Below are 16047 nucleotides of genomic sequence, written 5' to 3' on the forward strand. Positions count from 1 at the left end.
ATAAAAGTGATTTACTTCTAAACATTTCGGTTTTTTAATTTGCTAACAAAAAATGATTGGATAGTGCTATTAAAAAAAGGCACGATGTTGCACAGATAAGGTTCTTCTCTACGTGTTATGAAAATTTGGTAGTTTTACAACAAATATGGTGCGAGAAAAGATGTCCCAAGCAAAACAGTTTTTACTATGTTGTATATTTGCAAAAATAAGACCGAGACAACACATGCGGGAATATTTTTGAGGGAATAACATGTCGATTTCTCAAAATATTGTTTCAAAACGATTGAAACATAATTTAAATTTACAAAATTTTTTTGTTTATTTCGAAAGTCGAATACAAAGTCAAATAACAATAAAATATAAAATCGATATGTCATTCCCCCTAAAATATTATTATCTATATTTTTTTGTAATGGGTGGTTTTACTCTGAAATTACTTAAAAACATAGAAAAAACGATTCTGCGAAAATGCGTTTTGTCTATGTTGCGCGTGGGTCAGAGAGAGAAAACCAATAGTGCGCTGACATCCTCTTAAGGTTACATACCTATCTTGTATTCGTATTATTATAACCTTCCTTGCAAGACGCTTAAAATAAATAAAACCAAATAAGTAGGTTCTTTCATGAAATTGTTTTCGTAGAATATAGTCTTATTTGCCTAATTTGCTGTGATAGATGAGCGGCAGAGGCGTGACAAAAAATTTTTTTCACGCCTGCACCGTAAGTTTGGTTTTTGATAGCGGTTGAAGCGTTGGAAAGCGTCCTTTTTCCGTCCAGTGGGCGGTAAAATGGGAATCCCTATTAGTGCCGGGTGGTAAAGTGGAAATCCCCAAAAGTGCTGCACACACATTTCACGCGCGTATACCCTGCACAAACAGACACTGAAATCTATACCACGGTCGTCGATCCTTCAAAACAAAAATTTTTGGTTACATCTTATAACCTCCATGTGTGACGCTTAAAATAAATAAAACCAAATTGATTCTCCCAGTTTCATGAAATATTGTTGTCGTAGAATTATGGTCTAGTTGTTGCATAGATCCCTGCATTACCTTTACTGTGATCGAAGAATGCAGAGGCGTGACAAAAAATAGTATGTGTCGCTCGTACGGGAAGGCAATTTCAATCTTGGGCGAAATACGGCCCGCGACTGAAATAGCTCGCTCACTTCCCGCCCTCGCCACACGGAAAGTTCAATTTTCTATTCCGGTTGATTCATGGTAAATACTCAAATACCTCCATCCCCAACTGTAAAATATCTTGGGCTGACTCTCGAGTCTCGACCGCCGTCTTACCTGGGCGGCTGGGCTCACCACATCCAAGCTTAAAAACTACAATTAAATTCCCGTTTAGGAATGCTAAAAATTCAAAACTCTAATCGACAACAACAAACACTCAAAATTAAAAATTAAATTACTTCTATATAAATCTCTCCTAAAGCCAATTTGGTCCTGCGGCCTACAGTTATGGCATATGGGACAATCGGCAATGCAAAAAACTCGTATCTAAATAAAATACAGAGGTTCCAAAATATTAAACTTGATGAAAACCATACATGAACCGCCTACACTCACCCAAATCCACTTATTAAAAACTTAGCTTCATTAGCCATCCCTGGAAACCCTCACCGTCACCTTAACTGTTAAGCGAAAATGGTACAGAGACCTGTTAGCATTGGCGCAAATAGGGGAGGGGGGCTTGGGGGCTTAGTCCCCCAGGTTCAAAATCTAGTAATTAGTACTAGTTTTTATATTCTGCAATATGGCCTATGGGGAGGATGGCTTGAGTATTTATTAAATTTGCGCCTATGCCTGTTAGGTATAACAATCCATAATCCAAAATAACCTAAAAAATAAAAATACTGTATGATAAATTGTGCGTTCCTTTTACTTACCTCCATAATAAAAATCGAAATCTTCAGCATTTATTGGCTGGTTCTGATACACCAAGATTTTAGTTTTATCATTTTTTTTTTTATAATTTAGGGTCATTATTTTTAAATATTTTTTTACACTTTGTATAGGAAAATATATTTTGGTTATTTTAAGTTTTAACTTTTAAGTGTTCCTACATCATGTCATCGCGAGAAAATAAAAATAAACATTTATTATTAAATACTAACGAAATAAAGAAAGAATGAACATATTAAACGATTTTTTAACACTTTTAATTTATAAAAAGCGGTTAAGTAGATGTCCCTCTGCTGTAAGCCTGTACAGTACCTAGGTTACAATAGTGGGTCACTGTAATAATGGATGGTATTACATTTGAATTCAATGATATAATAATTAATAATATATATAATATATACGAAAAACGATTCTGAGCGGAGACAATTTGTCAGCTAAGGATATTATATATTATTATTATTAATAATTAATACGATGGTTGTTAAGTTGAATTATATCATTTCACATTTTGTATATCATAATAATACCTACATACTTTAGAAGTTTCAAGTACCCACGGATAATATTTTTAAGATATAACACAAAACTAAAATCATTCTTCTTCGTTTAAATATCAAACTTGAACATAATATAACTATAAAAAAAAAACTGTTTTTTTATATTTTTTGGTTACCGAATAACCTACTAACGTGGATTCTTGTTTAAAATTTTCAATCCTTAGCTATAAAAGTTGAGCATTATATAAATTTTATAAAATTCAAACTTCAAATGCATATAAAAAAATTGTGCATATATGTATTTTTAATATTTTTAGTCACGCCTGCACGGTAAGTTTGGTTTTTGATAGCGGTTGAGGCGTTGGAAAGCGTCATTTTTCCGTCCAGCGGGATCCCTAATAGTGCTTGGCGGTAAAGTGGAAATCTCCAAAAGTGCTACGCTATCACTGAAATCTATACCACGGTCGTTGATTCCTTACAAATTAAAAACTTTTGGTAACATCTCATAATCATATTATAACCTCCATGCGTGACGCTTAAGATAAATAAAACCAAATCGTTTCTTTTATGAAATATATTGTTGTTGTATAATTACAGTCTAGTTGTTGCATAGACCCTGCATTACGTAATTTGCCTGTTATCGATGAATGCAGAGGCGTGACAAAAAATACTATGGGTGGCTCGTGCGGGAAGGCAATTTCCGCCTTTGCCACACAATATAGTATTGTGTCACGCCTGCACAGAAAGTTTGGTTTTCAATAGCGGTTGAAGCGTTGGAAAGCGTCCTTTTTCGGTAAAGTGGGAATCCCCAACAGTGCTGGTCGCATATATCACGCGCGTATTCTCTGCACAACCAGGCACTGGACTCTATACCACGGTCCTTACAAAATATAAACTTTTTGTTGCATCTTTTATTCATATTATAACCTCCATGCGTGACGCTTAAAATAAATAAAACCAAATCGTTTCTTTCATGAAATATTGTTGTAGTCATGTTATCTTTATTATTAAAGACCGGATTTATATTCTCTTAAAATACCTTAAATATGATGCTAATATTCTCGAAAAAACCTTAAAATATTCTCATTAAATTCTCTTAAAAATTAAAAAAATATGCTAAAATATGCAAAATATACAAAAAAAAAGCAAAAATATGCAATAAACAATAAACATCATTATATTTACTTTAATATGCATTTAAAAATTTTTTTTTTTTCAATTTTATATTAATAGTGAGTTAATTATTAGGTATTTAAAGTTTCGTATTCTAATGGAATATTATTGCACTTTAGTAAGAGTTGGAAATGATAAAATAAAAAATTGTAAATGTTCAAAAAAAATTTTTCTGGGTACCGTAATATTAAAATTAAAAATAAATACAATTTTTTTCTCACAATTTACGAAATATTCCAAAATATGCTGAATGAGTTAAATATTCTCAAATATGCAAAAAAAACTTTTTTCTATGCATTCAGAATTGAACAAATCATCTACATTTTTTACTCTCATAAGACTGCATAGACCCAGTAACGATAATATGTAAAAACATATAAATCCGGTCTTTATTTACTATGGTTGTAGTTATGGGAACAATTTTTGTTTAACAACCTATCGATTTAAATTTTTTTTTTTTTTTCAAAATGTTTATTTAAGGGTGTTTTATAAGAATGTAAAAAAAAGTCCGAACAAACTTCGTTTTGAAGTTAATGATGAACGCGGATTTAAAAAAAAAAAAATATTTAAAATTGAATATCGCTCGAAAAAAAAATCGAAAATATCCTCAGATTTGCTTTTAAAACCACATTGGGCAGGCCTAGGAATTAAACAAAGTTGTTAAAAAGAACATAATCGGCTAGCGTTGCCAAAATCCAAAAAACACCAAACACGAGTTGTGTCATCAAAGTATGTCATTAAAGTGTTGCCCACATGCGTATAAACTATGAACGCAAAATCGCAAACTTTGGATGGCTATAACTTCAAAACGATGTTTGTCCGAGCTTTTTTTTAACATTCTTATTAAGCACCCTAAAATACACATTTTGGAAAAAAAAAATTTGAAATTGATAGCTGACTAAACCAAAATTATGCCAATGTCCATAAACAGCTTAAAACTAGTCAACATAATATTTTGAAAATTTTTATCAAGTATAGAAATTGATAAAATAAACATATAGTGTACATTTAAAGTATCTACAGTCATTTGTTTTTCAATTACAACAAAATAAGAAAATCGCTACTTGAGAAATCGAGTGAATGCAATATTGTAAAAAATTCAACTCCAAACACTCATAAAAATTTAAATTGACCTTCTGGGACACATTTTTTTTTTTGTTAAAGGTAGACAAACTTATAAAAATATAAAATTGTAATTAATTGATGTATCCTTATATTTTATAAGGTTGAAAGGTATTTTAACAAAATTAAAGTTATAATTGTGATTAATGGGTTTATCTGAATCTATAATTTAAGGTCTATCTGTACTTATAATAAAGATTGTTTTTATTAGGCAATGCAAATAAATGAAGAAAGTATATATTTTTAATATATTACCAGTCCTATTTAATTTTCATTCACTTAAATCAAGTATATTCTTACAATATTTAAACCAGTTGATTTTATATGAATACATTGTTTTAAATTTAAATAAATACAATAACACATACATCAAGTGTTATTAACAATATTAGAGAAACTTATTATCAAATCTTTATTAACTAATAATCCAGGTAAAAACTTAAAATCATTAATTTTCTAAAGAATCATTGACATCCAAGCAGCAATTAATAACATACCCCCAGTGGGTGTATATTTGTTGAATGTTTTATCTCCTGTCAGTCCGTTGTAATAACATGTACCACAAAATATTAAAGTTCCACTAATAAAGAGTGCTCCAGTCTGAAAGAAATTTGAACAGAAACATTTTAATAACGCAACAACACTTAAAAACATTCATATTATTTTACTTACAATTCTAGGAAAACGACAAAATGGTACACCAAATAATGCAAAAGTATGGTAAAAATGATACCGATTTGCTGTTTCAAAATTTCTTATTTCTTCAGGGTTAGCTTTATGAGCCACAACTAAAAATAAATATGAATTAAAATAAATATTATAGGTAGTAGCATGACTAAATAAACAGGCATGTCAGCAAAATCGTTCTGCACATAAAGTGTACCCCAGATATGGAATAAAAAGTTTTTTATCAATACACTAATGTATTTGTGATGTAAATTATCGTTTATTCCAAGCGAGCCCGGATCAAGGGGGGTCAGAAAGGGCACGGTATCGGGGCCCATTTTTATCTCCAAAATATTTAATTTTAAAGGGTTCAAAACAGTTTCCAAAATTATAAAATAATTTTAGTAGGTAGTAATAATTATAAAATAAAAATGTTCTTAATTTAATATCACAAAAATTATTAAATTATAATAAATATAAAATTGATATTCTATGATGAAGTGAAGTGGTAGTTGTGAACTAAATTGTACGCATAAATGTTAGTCTTAATTATCAATGATAGATGATTGTACAAGGTAGTAAAGTACAAAATTATACAACTTTACACAGTCGTAAAAATGTAGGGATACACTTTTTTGAAGTTAAAGTTAGTTGAAAGGGGGCCCATTAAGTGTATGGTGTCCCGGGGCTCAATTGATCCTTAATCCAGACTTAATTCCAAGTCTGGGACACACACATAGATACAACTAGTAGTTCTATATATCTATATAGCACACATGCGCAGTGATAGGATAAATATGAGAGTTTGCAGACATGCCCGTTTATAGTCAAGGTTAGTAGCTAATAACTATTAACTAAATTCAATATACATTTTTATTTCTACTATTTTAAGTTTAAGTACTTATATAATAAAAAATGCTTCAAAAATATAATATTAATAGTTAGTGTGAGTTGTCTACCATAAATTACAAAATCTAATAATATTTGAATAGTTACTAATAACAAAAAAAAGACTTAATTAAGTTAAGATAATTTTTTTTTTTACTTAAATGTTTCTTAACTCATAATTTAGTTTAATTATAATTTATTTAAAAATATATTTCTGGTAGACTCTTCACTAATCAAAGTATAACATAATAAATATTTCTGGTTAAAATTAAGGAAATATAATTCATCAATAAATTATTTAAATATTTAATGATGTTAAAAGATCTAAATAATTGTAATAGTGATAAAGTGTAATATTTGGAATACTTCTTAATTTTTTATTTTTACTTACCATGAGCTCCATAAGCTCCTAATATAACAGCAGATGCTCCTAAAAGGCCGGCCATTTTATAGATATAGATATTTTTTCCAAGCATTTGAAATATATTTTGACTCTCCATCTTCATAATTTTTTGTTTTTCACTAGAACTTGTTATTCCAACCCAATTTAGCTACAAAATTATGTAAGTTAAAAAATTAGACACGAAACAAATTATTATGATGCCCTTCAGCATCAACAGAAATTAAAAATTAATTTATCTTGGACATAAATGACAGATAAAAAATATAAATTAATTTAATTTAAATGAAACAATTAATTAGGTATATCCAACAAGCATTTTTAAAACAAATAGTAGGCATATCATAGCTTAGGGTTTCAATACAATTTAATTACATGGTTTTATATCAATAGTACAAATAATATGCAATTAATATTTATTTAATATTATATATCTTGTATATTATTATTAATAAATAATATACAGGATGATTATTTTAGAATAAGACACTCATTAATCATAAAACTATTAACAACATTTCGTTTATATATTTTGATTTTAATAAAAATATTTTTGAAACATTTTATATCTATAATACTTACATTATCATTTATTAAGTTTTTAACTATTTTAAATGACCTAAATATAGATTTTAATTCCATATTCCAAAGCAGATTATCAGTATTTTGATACAATATAGAAATCAAATTTCAAACAAGTAGTTAATTGATTAAAAGTATAAAAATACTTTTGAAAACACATAATTTACTCAATTAAAAATAAAATTGTATGCAGTTTAAGTTACTGAAATCAAATAAATTTACAATATGGAAAATTTACATATTATCCATGTATACATAGCAATGGTTCCTAATCCATGTACCAGGAACCGCGGAGGCTGGTCGAAGGCGTAAGACAAGCGTCGGCAAATTTTAATGAGCATCAAGGTCAACATTTTTATATAATTTTAAACACGTTTATATTTCTTCTATTGTTTTATTTCTATTTATATTTTATACCTGTATATTAGGTAAGTGGGCCTCAAAGATTTTTTAAATAATTGATGGCCGCACAACTAAAACGATTGGGAACTGCTGGTCTAAATTTAAGTAAAGCCAATATAAAATATTCTCAACAATAGACTTTTTTTAAAATCAGAGCTATAAACTAGACTAAACTGATCTCTTATGGAATAAATTCATCAATGTTTACTTGCCATTGAATTAAACCCTTGTACTGAGTTAGTAACGACTGGATTCGTATATGTAATCCATTTAACAGCTCCTTGAACTGAATCAGAAATCATAATATACAACCTAAGTAAACAATAAATGCTCGTTGAATCAATAACAATAATCTAATTGTAAAATTATTTATATGACAGTTAATTAACTTACAAATCACGAATAAGATGTTTTGGAAACAAAAACCAAATAATAAATTGCTACAACCAAACTTGTTACTTCGCTTGTTACTATAAAATCATTCAAAATTGGCAATCATAACACTGCTCAATATAACAATAATGTAAACAGCAAATAGATATTTAATTTATTCACAAAACTCGCACTAGACAGTAATATAGTAGGACACAATTTAATTAAATTCTAATTAATACATTTCAAGTGTTCTTCAGCATTCTGTAGTATCATAAAATTTTAAATTACTTCTAATTTACTAGTTGATAGTTTCATGGCGTTTCATCTTCTTATTTTTATAGATAACATAATATTATTATTTAGACAAAGAGTGGTTCTGTATAAAGAGAAATAATTGTACTTTAGAGTTTTGTTGTTTTTATTATTATCAAGAATTGTTTATCATTACAGTGTAACCAAGATAAAAAGTTACGTTTCATTCACAGACTTAAGATACTGGACTGGTAAGGGCTGGTAAGGACGTGGTCGGGGGACGGCTACGAAAAGGTGTCACTTAGCTGATAAGAATACTGTTCTTGAAGTTTTCAGCGCTACCGGTGGTTTTATTTGATTTCATAATTTGTATCTTAGTCCGTGTTTTATAGTTTTATACAGACGGCGCTGTAAACTCTAGGAACACCTTACGACCCCCCGCCCTTTGCCTCTTGTACATACATTCGTGGCCGTCAGTCCATTTTATCTTAGTCCGTGGTTTAATTTAACCGTCAATATAACGTTTGATACTTTGATATAACTACAGGTTACCTGTTGGCTGTTTTCCACATAATAGTAAATAGTAAATACAAAATTACGAAATGTCCAGTAAAAACTAAAAATTCTCTTGTATAAATATATAATTATTAAATAATTAAATATAGAACTAAATTATCATTTGACAATTTGGCTTTTAGTATTTATCATTACGGCTTTACCTGTACATAAAATACAAGCATACATTAAATTGTAAATTGTAATAACTATATTAACTAATCTAATTCCCATTCCCCACTAATCACTGGACAGTTCCATAATCTTGAATGTGAAATGTGAATAACACATTCTTTAGAGAAATTAAACTTGTATAGGATTACGGAGAAATAAATAATAATGTAATATGTACCATAATTATATTATTTTTGTTACACAACCGTTTTCCCAAAAAAAAGTTTAAAATTAACTTCTAACAGTAACTCGTTATTCGTACAATCGTACATCATTACATCAATAAATTGTCAATTCATCTTATCTTTATTTTTATTGTTCATGTACATAAAGTTGTAAATTCGTTTATTGAAATTGAACAATGGACATTAGTGGTGTGCATCGCGCAGACTGGGAGCGACGAAGAAAAATACGACTAGCTCAGGTAATTATACTATGCGTTAATCATATTATAACATCAATGACAATAATTACTTTACGACAAATATTCACGGATTAATAAATGATAGGTTAGAGACCAATCTAAGACATTAGCTAAGACAATACGTGATCGTGTCCACGGGGCTGTTGCAATTCAGTTGGATCAACGCGAGACGGCGAGAAATATAACAGAACATAAATTTAAATCACTGGCTGTAAACAAGTTGAAAAGTGATTTTAATTACTTGATACAAGATGTTGGCAACGGTTACTCAGTTGCATCAGTTCAAGTAAGATAACTATAAATTACTATCAAATCTCAATGAGTTAGTTTCTCATTTTTTTTATACAATGTTTAGCAGGATCCAAATATAGTATTGGCCGAGAAACGATTGATAGATCGTTGTAAAGCTATATCAAGAGGGGCTGAAGCAGATAAACGGCAACAACGGATCGAAGAGGAACAGCGGATGGACAAAGAAATGAGAGATAGAAGAACACATTTCAATAAGACAGTTGAAAAAATACGGTCAACACTAATAACAAGTGTTCAAAATGTGTAAATATTAAATATTAATTTACTTAACATATTTTGTTTCTAAGTAATTATTAATTTATTTCAATAAACAAAATTGTTTTTAATTTTATAGTGGCGATGATAATACTCACAGGCGTAATATAAAAGAAGACAATGAATGTTTCTTTATTCCAAGTCAAGTAACTTTAAATGAATCAAATATCATAAATCGGAATTTTAATAAAGTAAAATTAAAAAAAACTAAATATTTAATTTTAATTATTTTGTTGTAAACTTACCAATTAATATTATTTCGATGTAGACATTTTCAAAACCTTGGTCAGTGGTTATTAGTTCCAAAGAAAATCAAAAGGAGAAATTACAACAATTAACCACGCGTGATGAAAATAAAGAAAATGTATCTAAATTTTCAAAGTTAGAAACAGATTTGAAAACCTATGAAACATTAGTCTTAGAATTAAATAAATTATCTGCTGAAGAACAAAACATAAGCAACAAATTATTTCCCGATAACTTAAAAGTGTGTTTAAATTTATTCTTTATTATCCATTATAATATTATCTTATCATATTGTAAATTAATTCATATTTGTTTTTTTTTTTTTTTTTGTACATTTGAAGGAAATTCCTATGGCATGTCAAAATAATGTACCATCAGAATCTAAAGAAAAAAATCAAACAAAAGAAATTACCAGAAAAAAACATAATACATCAAATGAAAGAACTAAGTTTAATGAAACTAAAAAACAGATGACTGGTAAGTAATATATTTATAAATTATTACTTATATGCTTTATCTCGTTTAAGAGTTACCTCCGTCCTCTGGTGATGGGCTTCTACGCACAGAGACATCAATGGGCATGGGTAACATGTGTCATGGTTGATGGAGCGTCACTTTGTTATTTCATCAATCGCCTAGTTTACATTTTACTTAGATTAACATAGTAAAACAATTTTTTGGTCGATTGTTAGAAATGAAAGGTGATGACAAATATACGATTTTATCAATGGGTGTGGTCTGATATATAAAATAGTATATGAGTAACTATAAATATAATTATAAACCACCAATTAAAAATTTTCATTTCAAATTGTCAACATTTTGTAATTCTAACTAACAAAAAAAGCCTCAAAGATACACAATAAACTTACTTTTACATTTTATACTAAGTCAATTCACTCTAATCTCAAAAATAACAAAATGGATTATTGTAGATGTAAAATTAACCATTTTGTAAGTTTGTAAGACGGAGACAAAACATACGGTATTCTCTTGAACTTATATTAAGTCAATATATTTTGTTTTTATTTTTTAGAAATAAGACTTGATGAGTCAAATGCGTCTACATCTATATGTATATCGTCATCCACATCAACCAGTATTAATTATGAACAACCTCCAAAGAAAACTATTCATTTTGAAAAAGAATGCAAAAAGAAAAACCTAACCAGTACTAAATATGAGCAAGCTTCAAAGAAAACTATTAATTTTGAGAAAGAAAGCAAAAAAAAGATTATACAACCAAGTACCAAGTTAAATTATAAAGAAAAATTTGCTTCTGGAAAACCTTTACAAAATATAAACAATATAATGCAAAGAATTAAAAACAAAAAACAACTCCTCGTTAAAGAGATATCTTCTGGTACTAGTGGAAACACAGGTGCTAATATCAAACAATTTAAGACGGTTCCTTCAATTCCTAAAATTTTACCTATACCTAAAAATTGTTGTGCTGGTAACAGTTTACGAGAGGAAATTCCAGTAAATTATGCTAAACTTCCAGATTCATTTTACAATGGTCAACTTGATACATTAAAAAAACAGATATCAAAGAAACAATTTAAAGTTCTTAATTCCAAAAACAATAAGTCAATAAATGAAGATCTAATGGCACACATAAATACATTACTAAAAATGTCACCTTCAGATGTGGATAACTTATCAACTTCATCTAGTTCAAGCGTTAAATTTGAAGAAAGTGTTTTACAGCACTCAGAAAAAGATACTCAATATTACTGCAAAATGTTGAACTGTATATCAAAATGCTTAAATGCAGATATTTCTGACATAAATCGAGACACAGTGTTTGATTCTCCCAAAAACATAAACTTATTAAATAAACTTCAACAATTAACAAATTATTATTTAGAAAAAACTCATGAAATGAAAAAAATCTGTGATGAAACTCCTCAAGTTTTAAATGATGAATGTTATAAAACTAATGCTAATACTAATAAAGAGTGGGTTATTAATATTTGCATATTATTATGTTGTAATCAATAATTGTATCATTTTGTTTTAGGAAGAGTTCTATCAATTTATCTTCAGACTCATCAGTTGATGGAGAATATATATTAGGAAATTTAAATAAATTATTACAGGAAAAAGGAATTATTAATTCTGACAAAGAATGGCCAATGTTCAAACATATTGATGATGATGATGATAGAAGTTTAACTGATCAACTTCTTGATATATATCCATGTAGTTCATATGATAGATGAAACATATTTTTAAATTACTAATAGTTTGAAAAAATTTAAAGGTAATTATTTCTATAATTTAAATGGTAAAAATTCTTAATTGTTTTAAAAAATTTCATCTGCGGAACTTGTATTAATTTAGCAGCATACTAAATCAATTAATAATAATATATGATCTCATGTGATCACAAACATTTTTGAATAACTATATTATAAACTACTGATTTAATTTTAATTTTAATTTTATTATATTATATATTTTAAAATATTACTAACTCAAATGACAATTTTTTAGTTGAAACTACTTAACTAAAGTAGTTGTATACACTATACATATTTAAAACTATTACTTTTTAAATTCTTAAAATTATCTTTCTTATCTACTTGCCTTTTTTATTTTATAATCATAAATATTCATAAATTATATAATTTTTAACCCTAAGTATTCAGTAAATATGTAATAATTACTTATGAATTGGAATTTACTATTTAGAAATAGTTTTATAGTTGTATAAGTCATTATCATACACAGTTATTCAAATGATTGTATTATTTTATTATACTATTTTGCTTTTGCATTATGATTTGTGGTTGTATTCAGGGGAATACTTTCCCCATTTTTTTTTAATTTGATCAAAACATTATATTATAAATATATATATTAATATTTTCCTTTTAATGAAACAAATTATCTCAGATTTGACAATGTTAGAAAGGAAATTATTCAAATTTTAATATTTTGTAATTTCATGTCAATGTAATGAAATAAAAAAATATGTTTTGTTATTTTTACTTTTATAGTAAATATTAAATAAAAAGTTACAAATATTTATAACAATATTATTGTATGGTAATATAATATTTTATAATTTATTTGCATTAATGTTTGTCATTTTAAAGAAATTATGACATCATAAGCTTTTAAACTAACAGCTGTTTAAAGGAATACTAAATATAATAACTAAGTTGGTTTTATTTAAAAGTGTATTCACTCTAAAAAATGGTATTGGTGTTATGGTTTTCCTCAAATTATTTACATATAAAGAATTTTAAAAAAACAGCATGACATCACTGGCCTTGTTTGCCATAATCACAGAATAAATTTAATGACATGATTGATTGCCTATCTTACATGTTTTGTATACAAATTACCCACTTCACATAATGAATTATTCAATCATTAAAATAATAATTATATAATTTCTTATTTCCAACTTATGTGTATTTTTGTACTGAATACTATAGTGGAACTAGAAGTTCAAGACAACACTTAAAAAAACGTTTAGAATAATTTTTGTTGGAACACAACTCACAATATTCCAAGTATTGAGAAAAAAAAATATATTTAATTTTATTCTTGGTTCCACCATCATTTTCAGCACTAAAATACACTTATGATTAAACAATATTTATAAAATACAATTAATAATTTATCAATATAATTTAATTTGTTGATTCATTGTGTGAGTGGATAGTATTTACATGACGTATGAGATAGTAGATTACACAGCATCTGGCCCAATAACAACATGCGCTTTTAAATTTCTCAATATTTCATATTGCACTAATGTGAAGTAACTAATTGATTAAGTTTCTCCATAACGGATTTCTTATGTATGTAGAGATTTCATTGTAATTACTTATATTATTTTCCAATAATATGGTAATTTTAGATGAACATTAGATATGACTAAAATATTTCTATAACATTTTAGTCTAAAATGTTGGAATATTTAAATTTATGTTAGAATGTTACCATGTTACCTATGATTTTGGTATACATATAATGTAGGGTTATATTATGTAATTATTTAAGTGTGACATTTTTAATTAATTTTTACATTGTTTGAACATAGGTAAGCGGCATGCACTAAGTAATATAAGAATGTTGTATCTGTTCGATGAATTAATTAAGTTATGAAGAAATAAGTATTTAAACTGATTTGTATAAAGTATTACATAGTACATACTTTAGTATATAAAAATTTAAAACAATTTTTTTAACTTTTGGAATCTGAGCGTTTTGTTTTCTTTGTTATATTTTAAATATCTATGATATTATAACCGTAACATTTATTCAATTTTTGTTTTTTAATTCAAAATATATTTAGGTCAATCTTGTACATGTCAAAAACAATTTGTGCAACAATACAAAGGCAACAAGAAAAATGAATCTCCGCTACAACGTCCATTGGAGAATATAAATGAAATGTTAAGCTGGATCAAAATGAAGAAACGTCGTTTGTTTGATGAAATTTATACAAGCCAAACACCTTTAAATGATATACAATCAATGAATAGTAAGAGTGATACATTCAGAGACCTGCCAAAGGAAAGTCTAAACTATGTAGGACTACCAAATTCATTTTATAATAGTACACTGAAAGTGTTAGAGGAATATGTAAGAGATAAAAAACAAAAAAAGAGTAAATCAAACAATAATAACAAATGGATTAATATAGAATTGATGAGATATATATGCAATTTATTAAAAATGTCGCCTAACGAAATAGATAATCTTTCAGTGTCGTCAAACTCTGGTATTCAATTAGAACAAAGTATTTTAGAGATTTCCAAATCCAATTTGGAGTATCACAAAGACATTTTAAATTATATATCAAAGTGTTTGGACAGTAATCTGAGTGACATTAGTCGAGACCAGGCTTTTAGTTCGCCTCAATACATCGGTTTGTTAGATAAGCTATATAAGCTTGCCGATTATTATACAGAGAAGGCACAAGAAATGCGGAACATTTGCTTAGAGTCTCCCAGGGTCGAGATTAATAGCTTGGATGAAGATGCCGTCGAACAAATTACAGAGGATAATCCCAGGTGAAAATATTTTTCAATTAAGTTAATTAATTAAAATATAACAATACAATCAATATTAATATATTTTACTTCTGGTAGTTTAACTTCAGAATTGTCTGTTGATGGAGCATATGTTTTGGATCATTTGCGTACACTATTAGAACAAAGAGGGTTAATTTGTGCTGATAGAGAATGGCCTATTTTTGGAAAAGATGACGAAGATGATAGCAGAAGCTTAACGGATCAGCTTCTGGATATTAAACCACAAATTAAATCTAAAGATATTAAAGTAGAACGTTCCGAAAAAGGTAGCTAATAATATTTATAATGAAAATATTGTTAAATTGTTTGGTTTAATAAATTAATGAGCGGTAATCATTAATTTATGAAAATGAAATTAAATAAATTGTTTATATTAATGTTACTAGTTAGATTCCAAAAGTTAAAATTATCTTACCAAAATGTGTTTTATACATAGTGTGATTTTTTAAGTATGTTTTAATTACTTCTATTCAAATTCAGATTTTTTAAATAAACCGAATGTTATTTTTTTTGAGAATTCTTATGTATCTTAATCAAAATTCGAATTAGTATTCTCTTTTCAGAATAAGAAAGGCACAGAGTGATTGCCTGCTTTCGTCCAGTCAGATGCTTCTCCCTCTGGTTCAGAACAAAGCCACACACATGTGCACAAGTCAGCCACATGCCCAAGTGATACCTTATGCTGAATAGAGTTTAGTCTCGAGTTGTATAAAAATTTGTAAAAATGATCCTAGTTATAATAAAACAATATTATTTAA

The 16047-nt window shown here is 27.7% G+C and overlaps 3 protein-coding genes across 7 annotated transcripts; 2 read left to right on the forward strand and 1 right to left on the reverse strand.

The window, feature by feature from the left end:
• Positions 1 to 4922: 4922 nt before the first annotated feature.
• Positions 4923 to 8429, reverse strand: LOC132950722 (transmembrane protein 256 homolog). The gene is made up of 5 exons (XM_061022265.1): positions 8033 to 8429; positions 7852 to 7951; positions 6647 to 6806; positions 5374 to 5489; positions 4923 to 5301 (listed from the first exon to the last, which is right to left on the reverse strand). The coding sequence occupies exons 2-5, from the start codon at positions 7939 to 7941 to the stop codon at positions 5158 to 5160; spliced, it is 510 nt and encodes a 169-aa protein (XP_060878248.1). The 5' UTR covers positions 7942 to 7951; positions 8033 to 8429; the 3' UTR covers positions 4923 to 5157.
• Positions 8430 to 8705: 276 nt separating this feature from the next.
• Positions 8706 to 12893, forward strand: LOC132950721 (uncharacterized). 2 transcript variants are annotated; one of them, XM_061022264.1, is made up of 8 exons: positions 8706 to 9419; positions 9505 to 9705; positions 9778 to 9974; positions 10066 to 10177; positions 10255 to 10473; positions 10574 to 10709; positions 11269 to 12193; positions 12256 to 12893. In XM_061022264.1, exons 1-8 carry the CDS (start codon positions 9357 to 9359, stop codon positions 12455 to 12457), a joined length of 2055 nt encoding a protein of 684 aa, XP_060878247.1. In that variant the 5' UTR covers positions 8706 to 9356; the 3' UTR covers positions 12458 to 12893. The 2 variants fall into 2 exon arrangements, with proteins under 2 accessions (XP_060878247.1, XP_060878246.1); XM_061022263.1 differs by having other exon boundaries at positions 8709 to 9419; positions 9775 to 9974; positions 12256 to 12892.
• Positions 12894 to 13549: 656 nt separating this feature from the next.
• On the forward strand, positions 13550 to 16024 carry LOC132950029 (uncharacterized). Of its 4 annotated transcripts, none has more exons than XM_061021219.1 (3): positions 13550 to 15268; positions 15347 to 15555; positions 15853 to 16024. In XM_061021219.1, exons 1-3 carry the CDS (start codon positions 14646 to 14648, stop codon positions 15855 to 15857), a joined length of 837 nt encoding a protein of 278 aa, XP_060877202.1. In that variant the 5' UTR covers positions 13550 to 14645; the 3' UTR covers positions 15858 to 16024. The 4 variants fall into 4 exon arrangements, with proteins under 4 accessions (XP_060877202.1, XP_060877201.1, XP_060877200.1 ...); XM_061021218.1 differs by having other exon boundaries at positions 13550 to 14388; positions 14548 to 15268; positions 15347 to 16024; XM_061021217.1 differs by having other exon boundaries at positions 13550 to 14224; positions 14293 to 15268; positions 15347 to 16024.
• The last annotated feature ends 23 nt before the right edge of the window (positions 16025 to 16047 follow it).

This window comes from Metopolophium dirhodum, chromosome 8 (genome assembly GCF_019925205.1).
Source record: "Metopolophium dirhodum isolate CAU chromosome 8, ASM1992520v1, whole genome shotgun sequence".
In the NCBI taxonomy this organism is placed as follows: Eukaryota; Metazoa; Arthropoda; class Insecta; order Hemiptera; family Aphididae; genus Metopolophium; species Metopolophium dirhodum.

Excerpts from the sequence above, each read along its gene's own strand:
- LOC132950721 (XM_061022263.1), top strand. The coding sequence starts at position 9,357 with ATGGACATTAGTGGTGTGCATCGCGCAGACTGGGAGCGACGAAGAAAA. Across the intron at positions 9,420-9,504 it reads GAAAAATACGACTAGCTCAG|GTTAGAGACCAATCTAAGAC; the intron begins GTAATTATACTA and ends AATAAATGATAG. Across the intron at positions 9,975-10,065 it reads ATAACAAGTGTTCAAAATGT|TGGCGATGATAATACTCACA; the intron begins GTAAATATTAAA and ends TTAATTTTATAG.
- LOC132950722 (XM_061022265.1), bottom strand. The coding sequence starts at position 7,941 with ATGATTTCTGATTCAGTTCAAGGAGCTGTTAAATGGATTACATATACG. Across the intron at positions 5,490-6,646 it reads AGGAGCTTATGGAGCTCATG|TTGTGGCTCATAAAGCTAAC; the intron begins GTAAGTAAAAAT and ends ATTTATTTTTAG. Across the intron at positions 5,302-5,373 it reads TTTGTCGTTTTCCTAGAATT|ACTGGAGCACTCTTTATTAG; the intron begins GTAAGTAAAATA and ends AATTTCTTTCAG.
- LOC132950029 (XM_061021216.1), top strand. The coding sequence starts at position 14,646 with ATGTTAAGCTGGATCAAAATGAAGAAACGTCGTTTGTTTGATGAAATT. Across the intron at positions 15,269-15,346 it reads ATTACAGAGGATAATCCCAG|TTTAACTTCAGAATTGTCTG; the intron begins GTGAAAATATTT and ends TACTTCTGGTAG.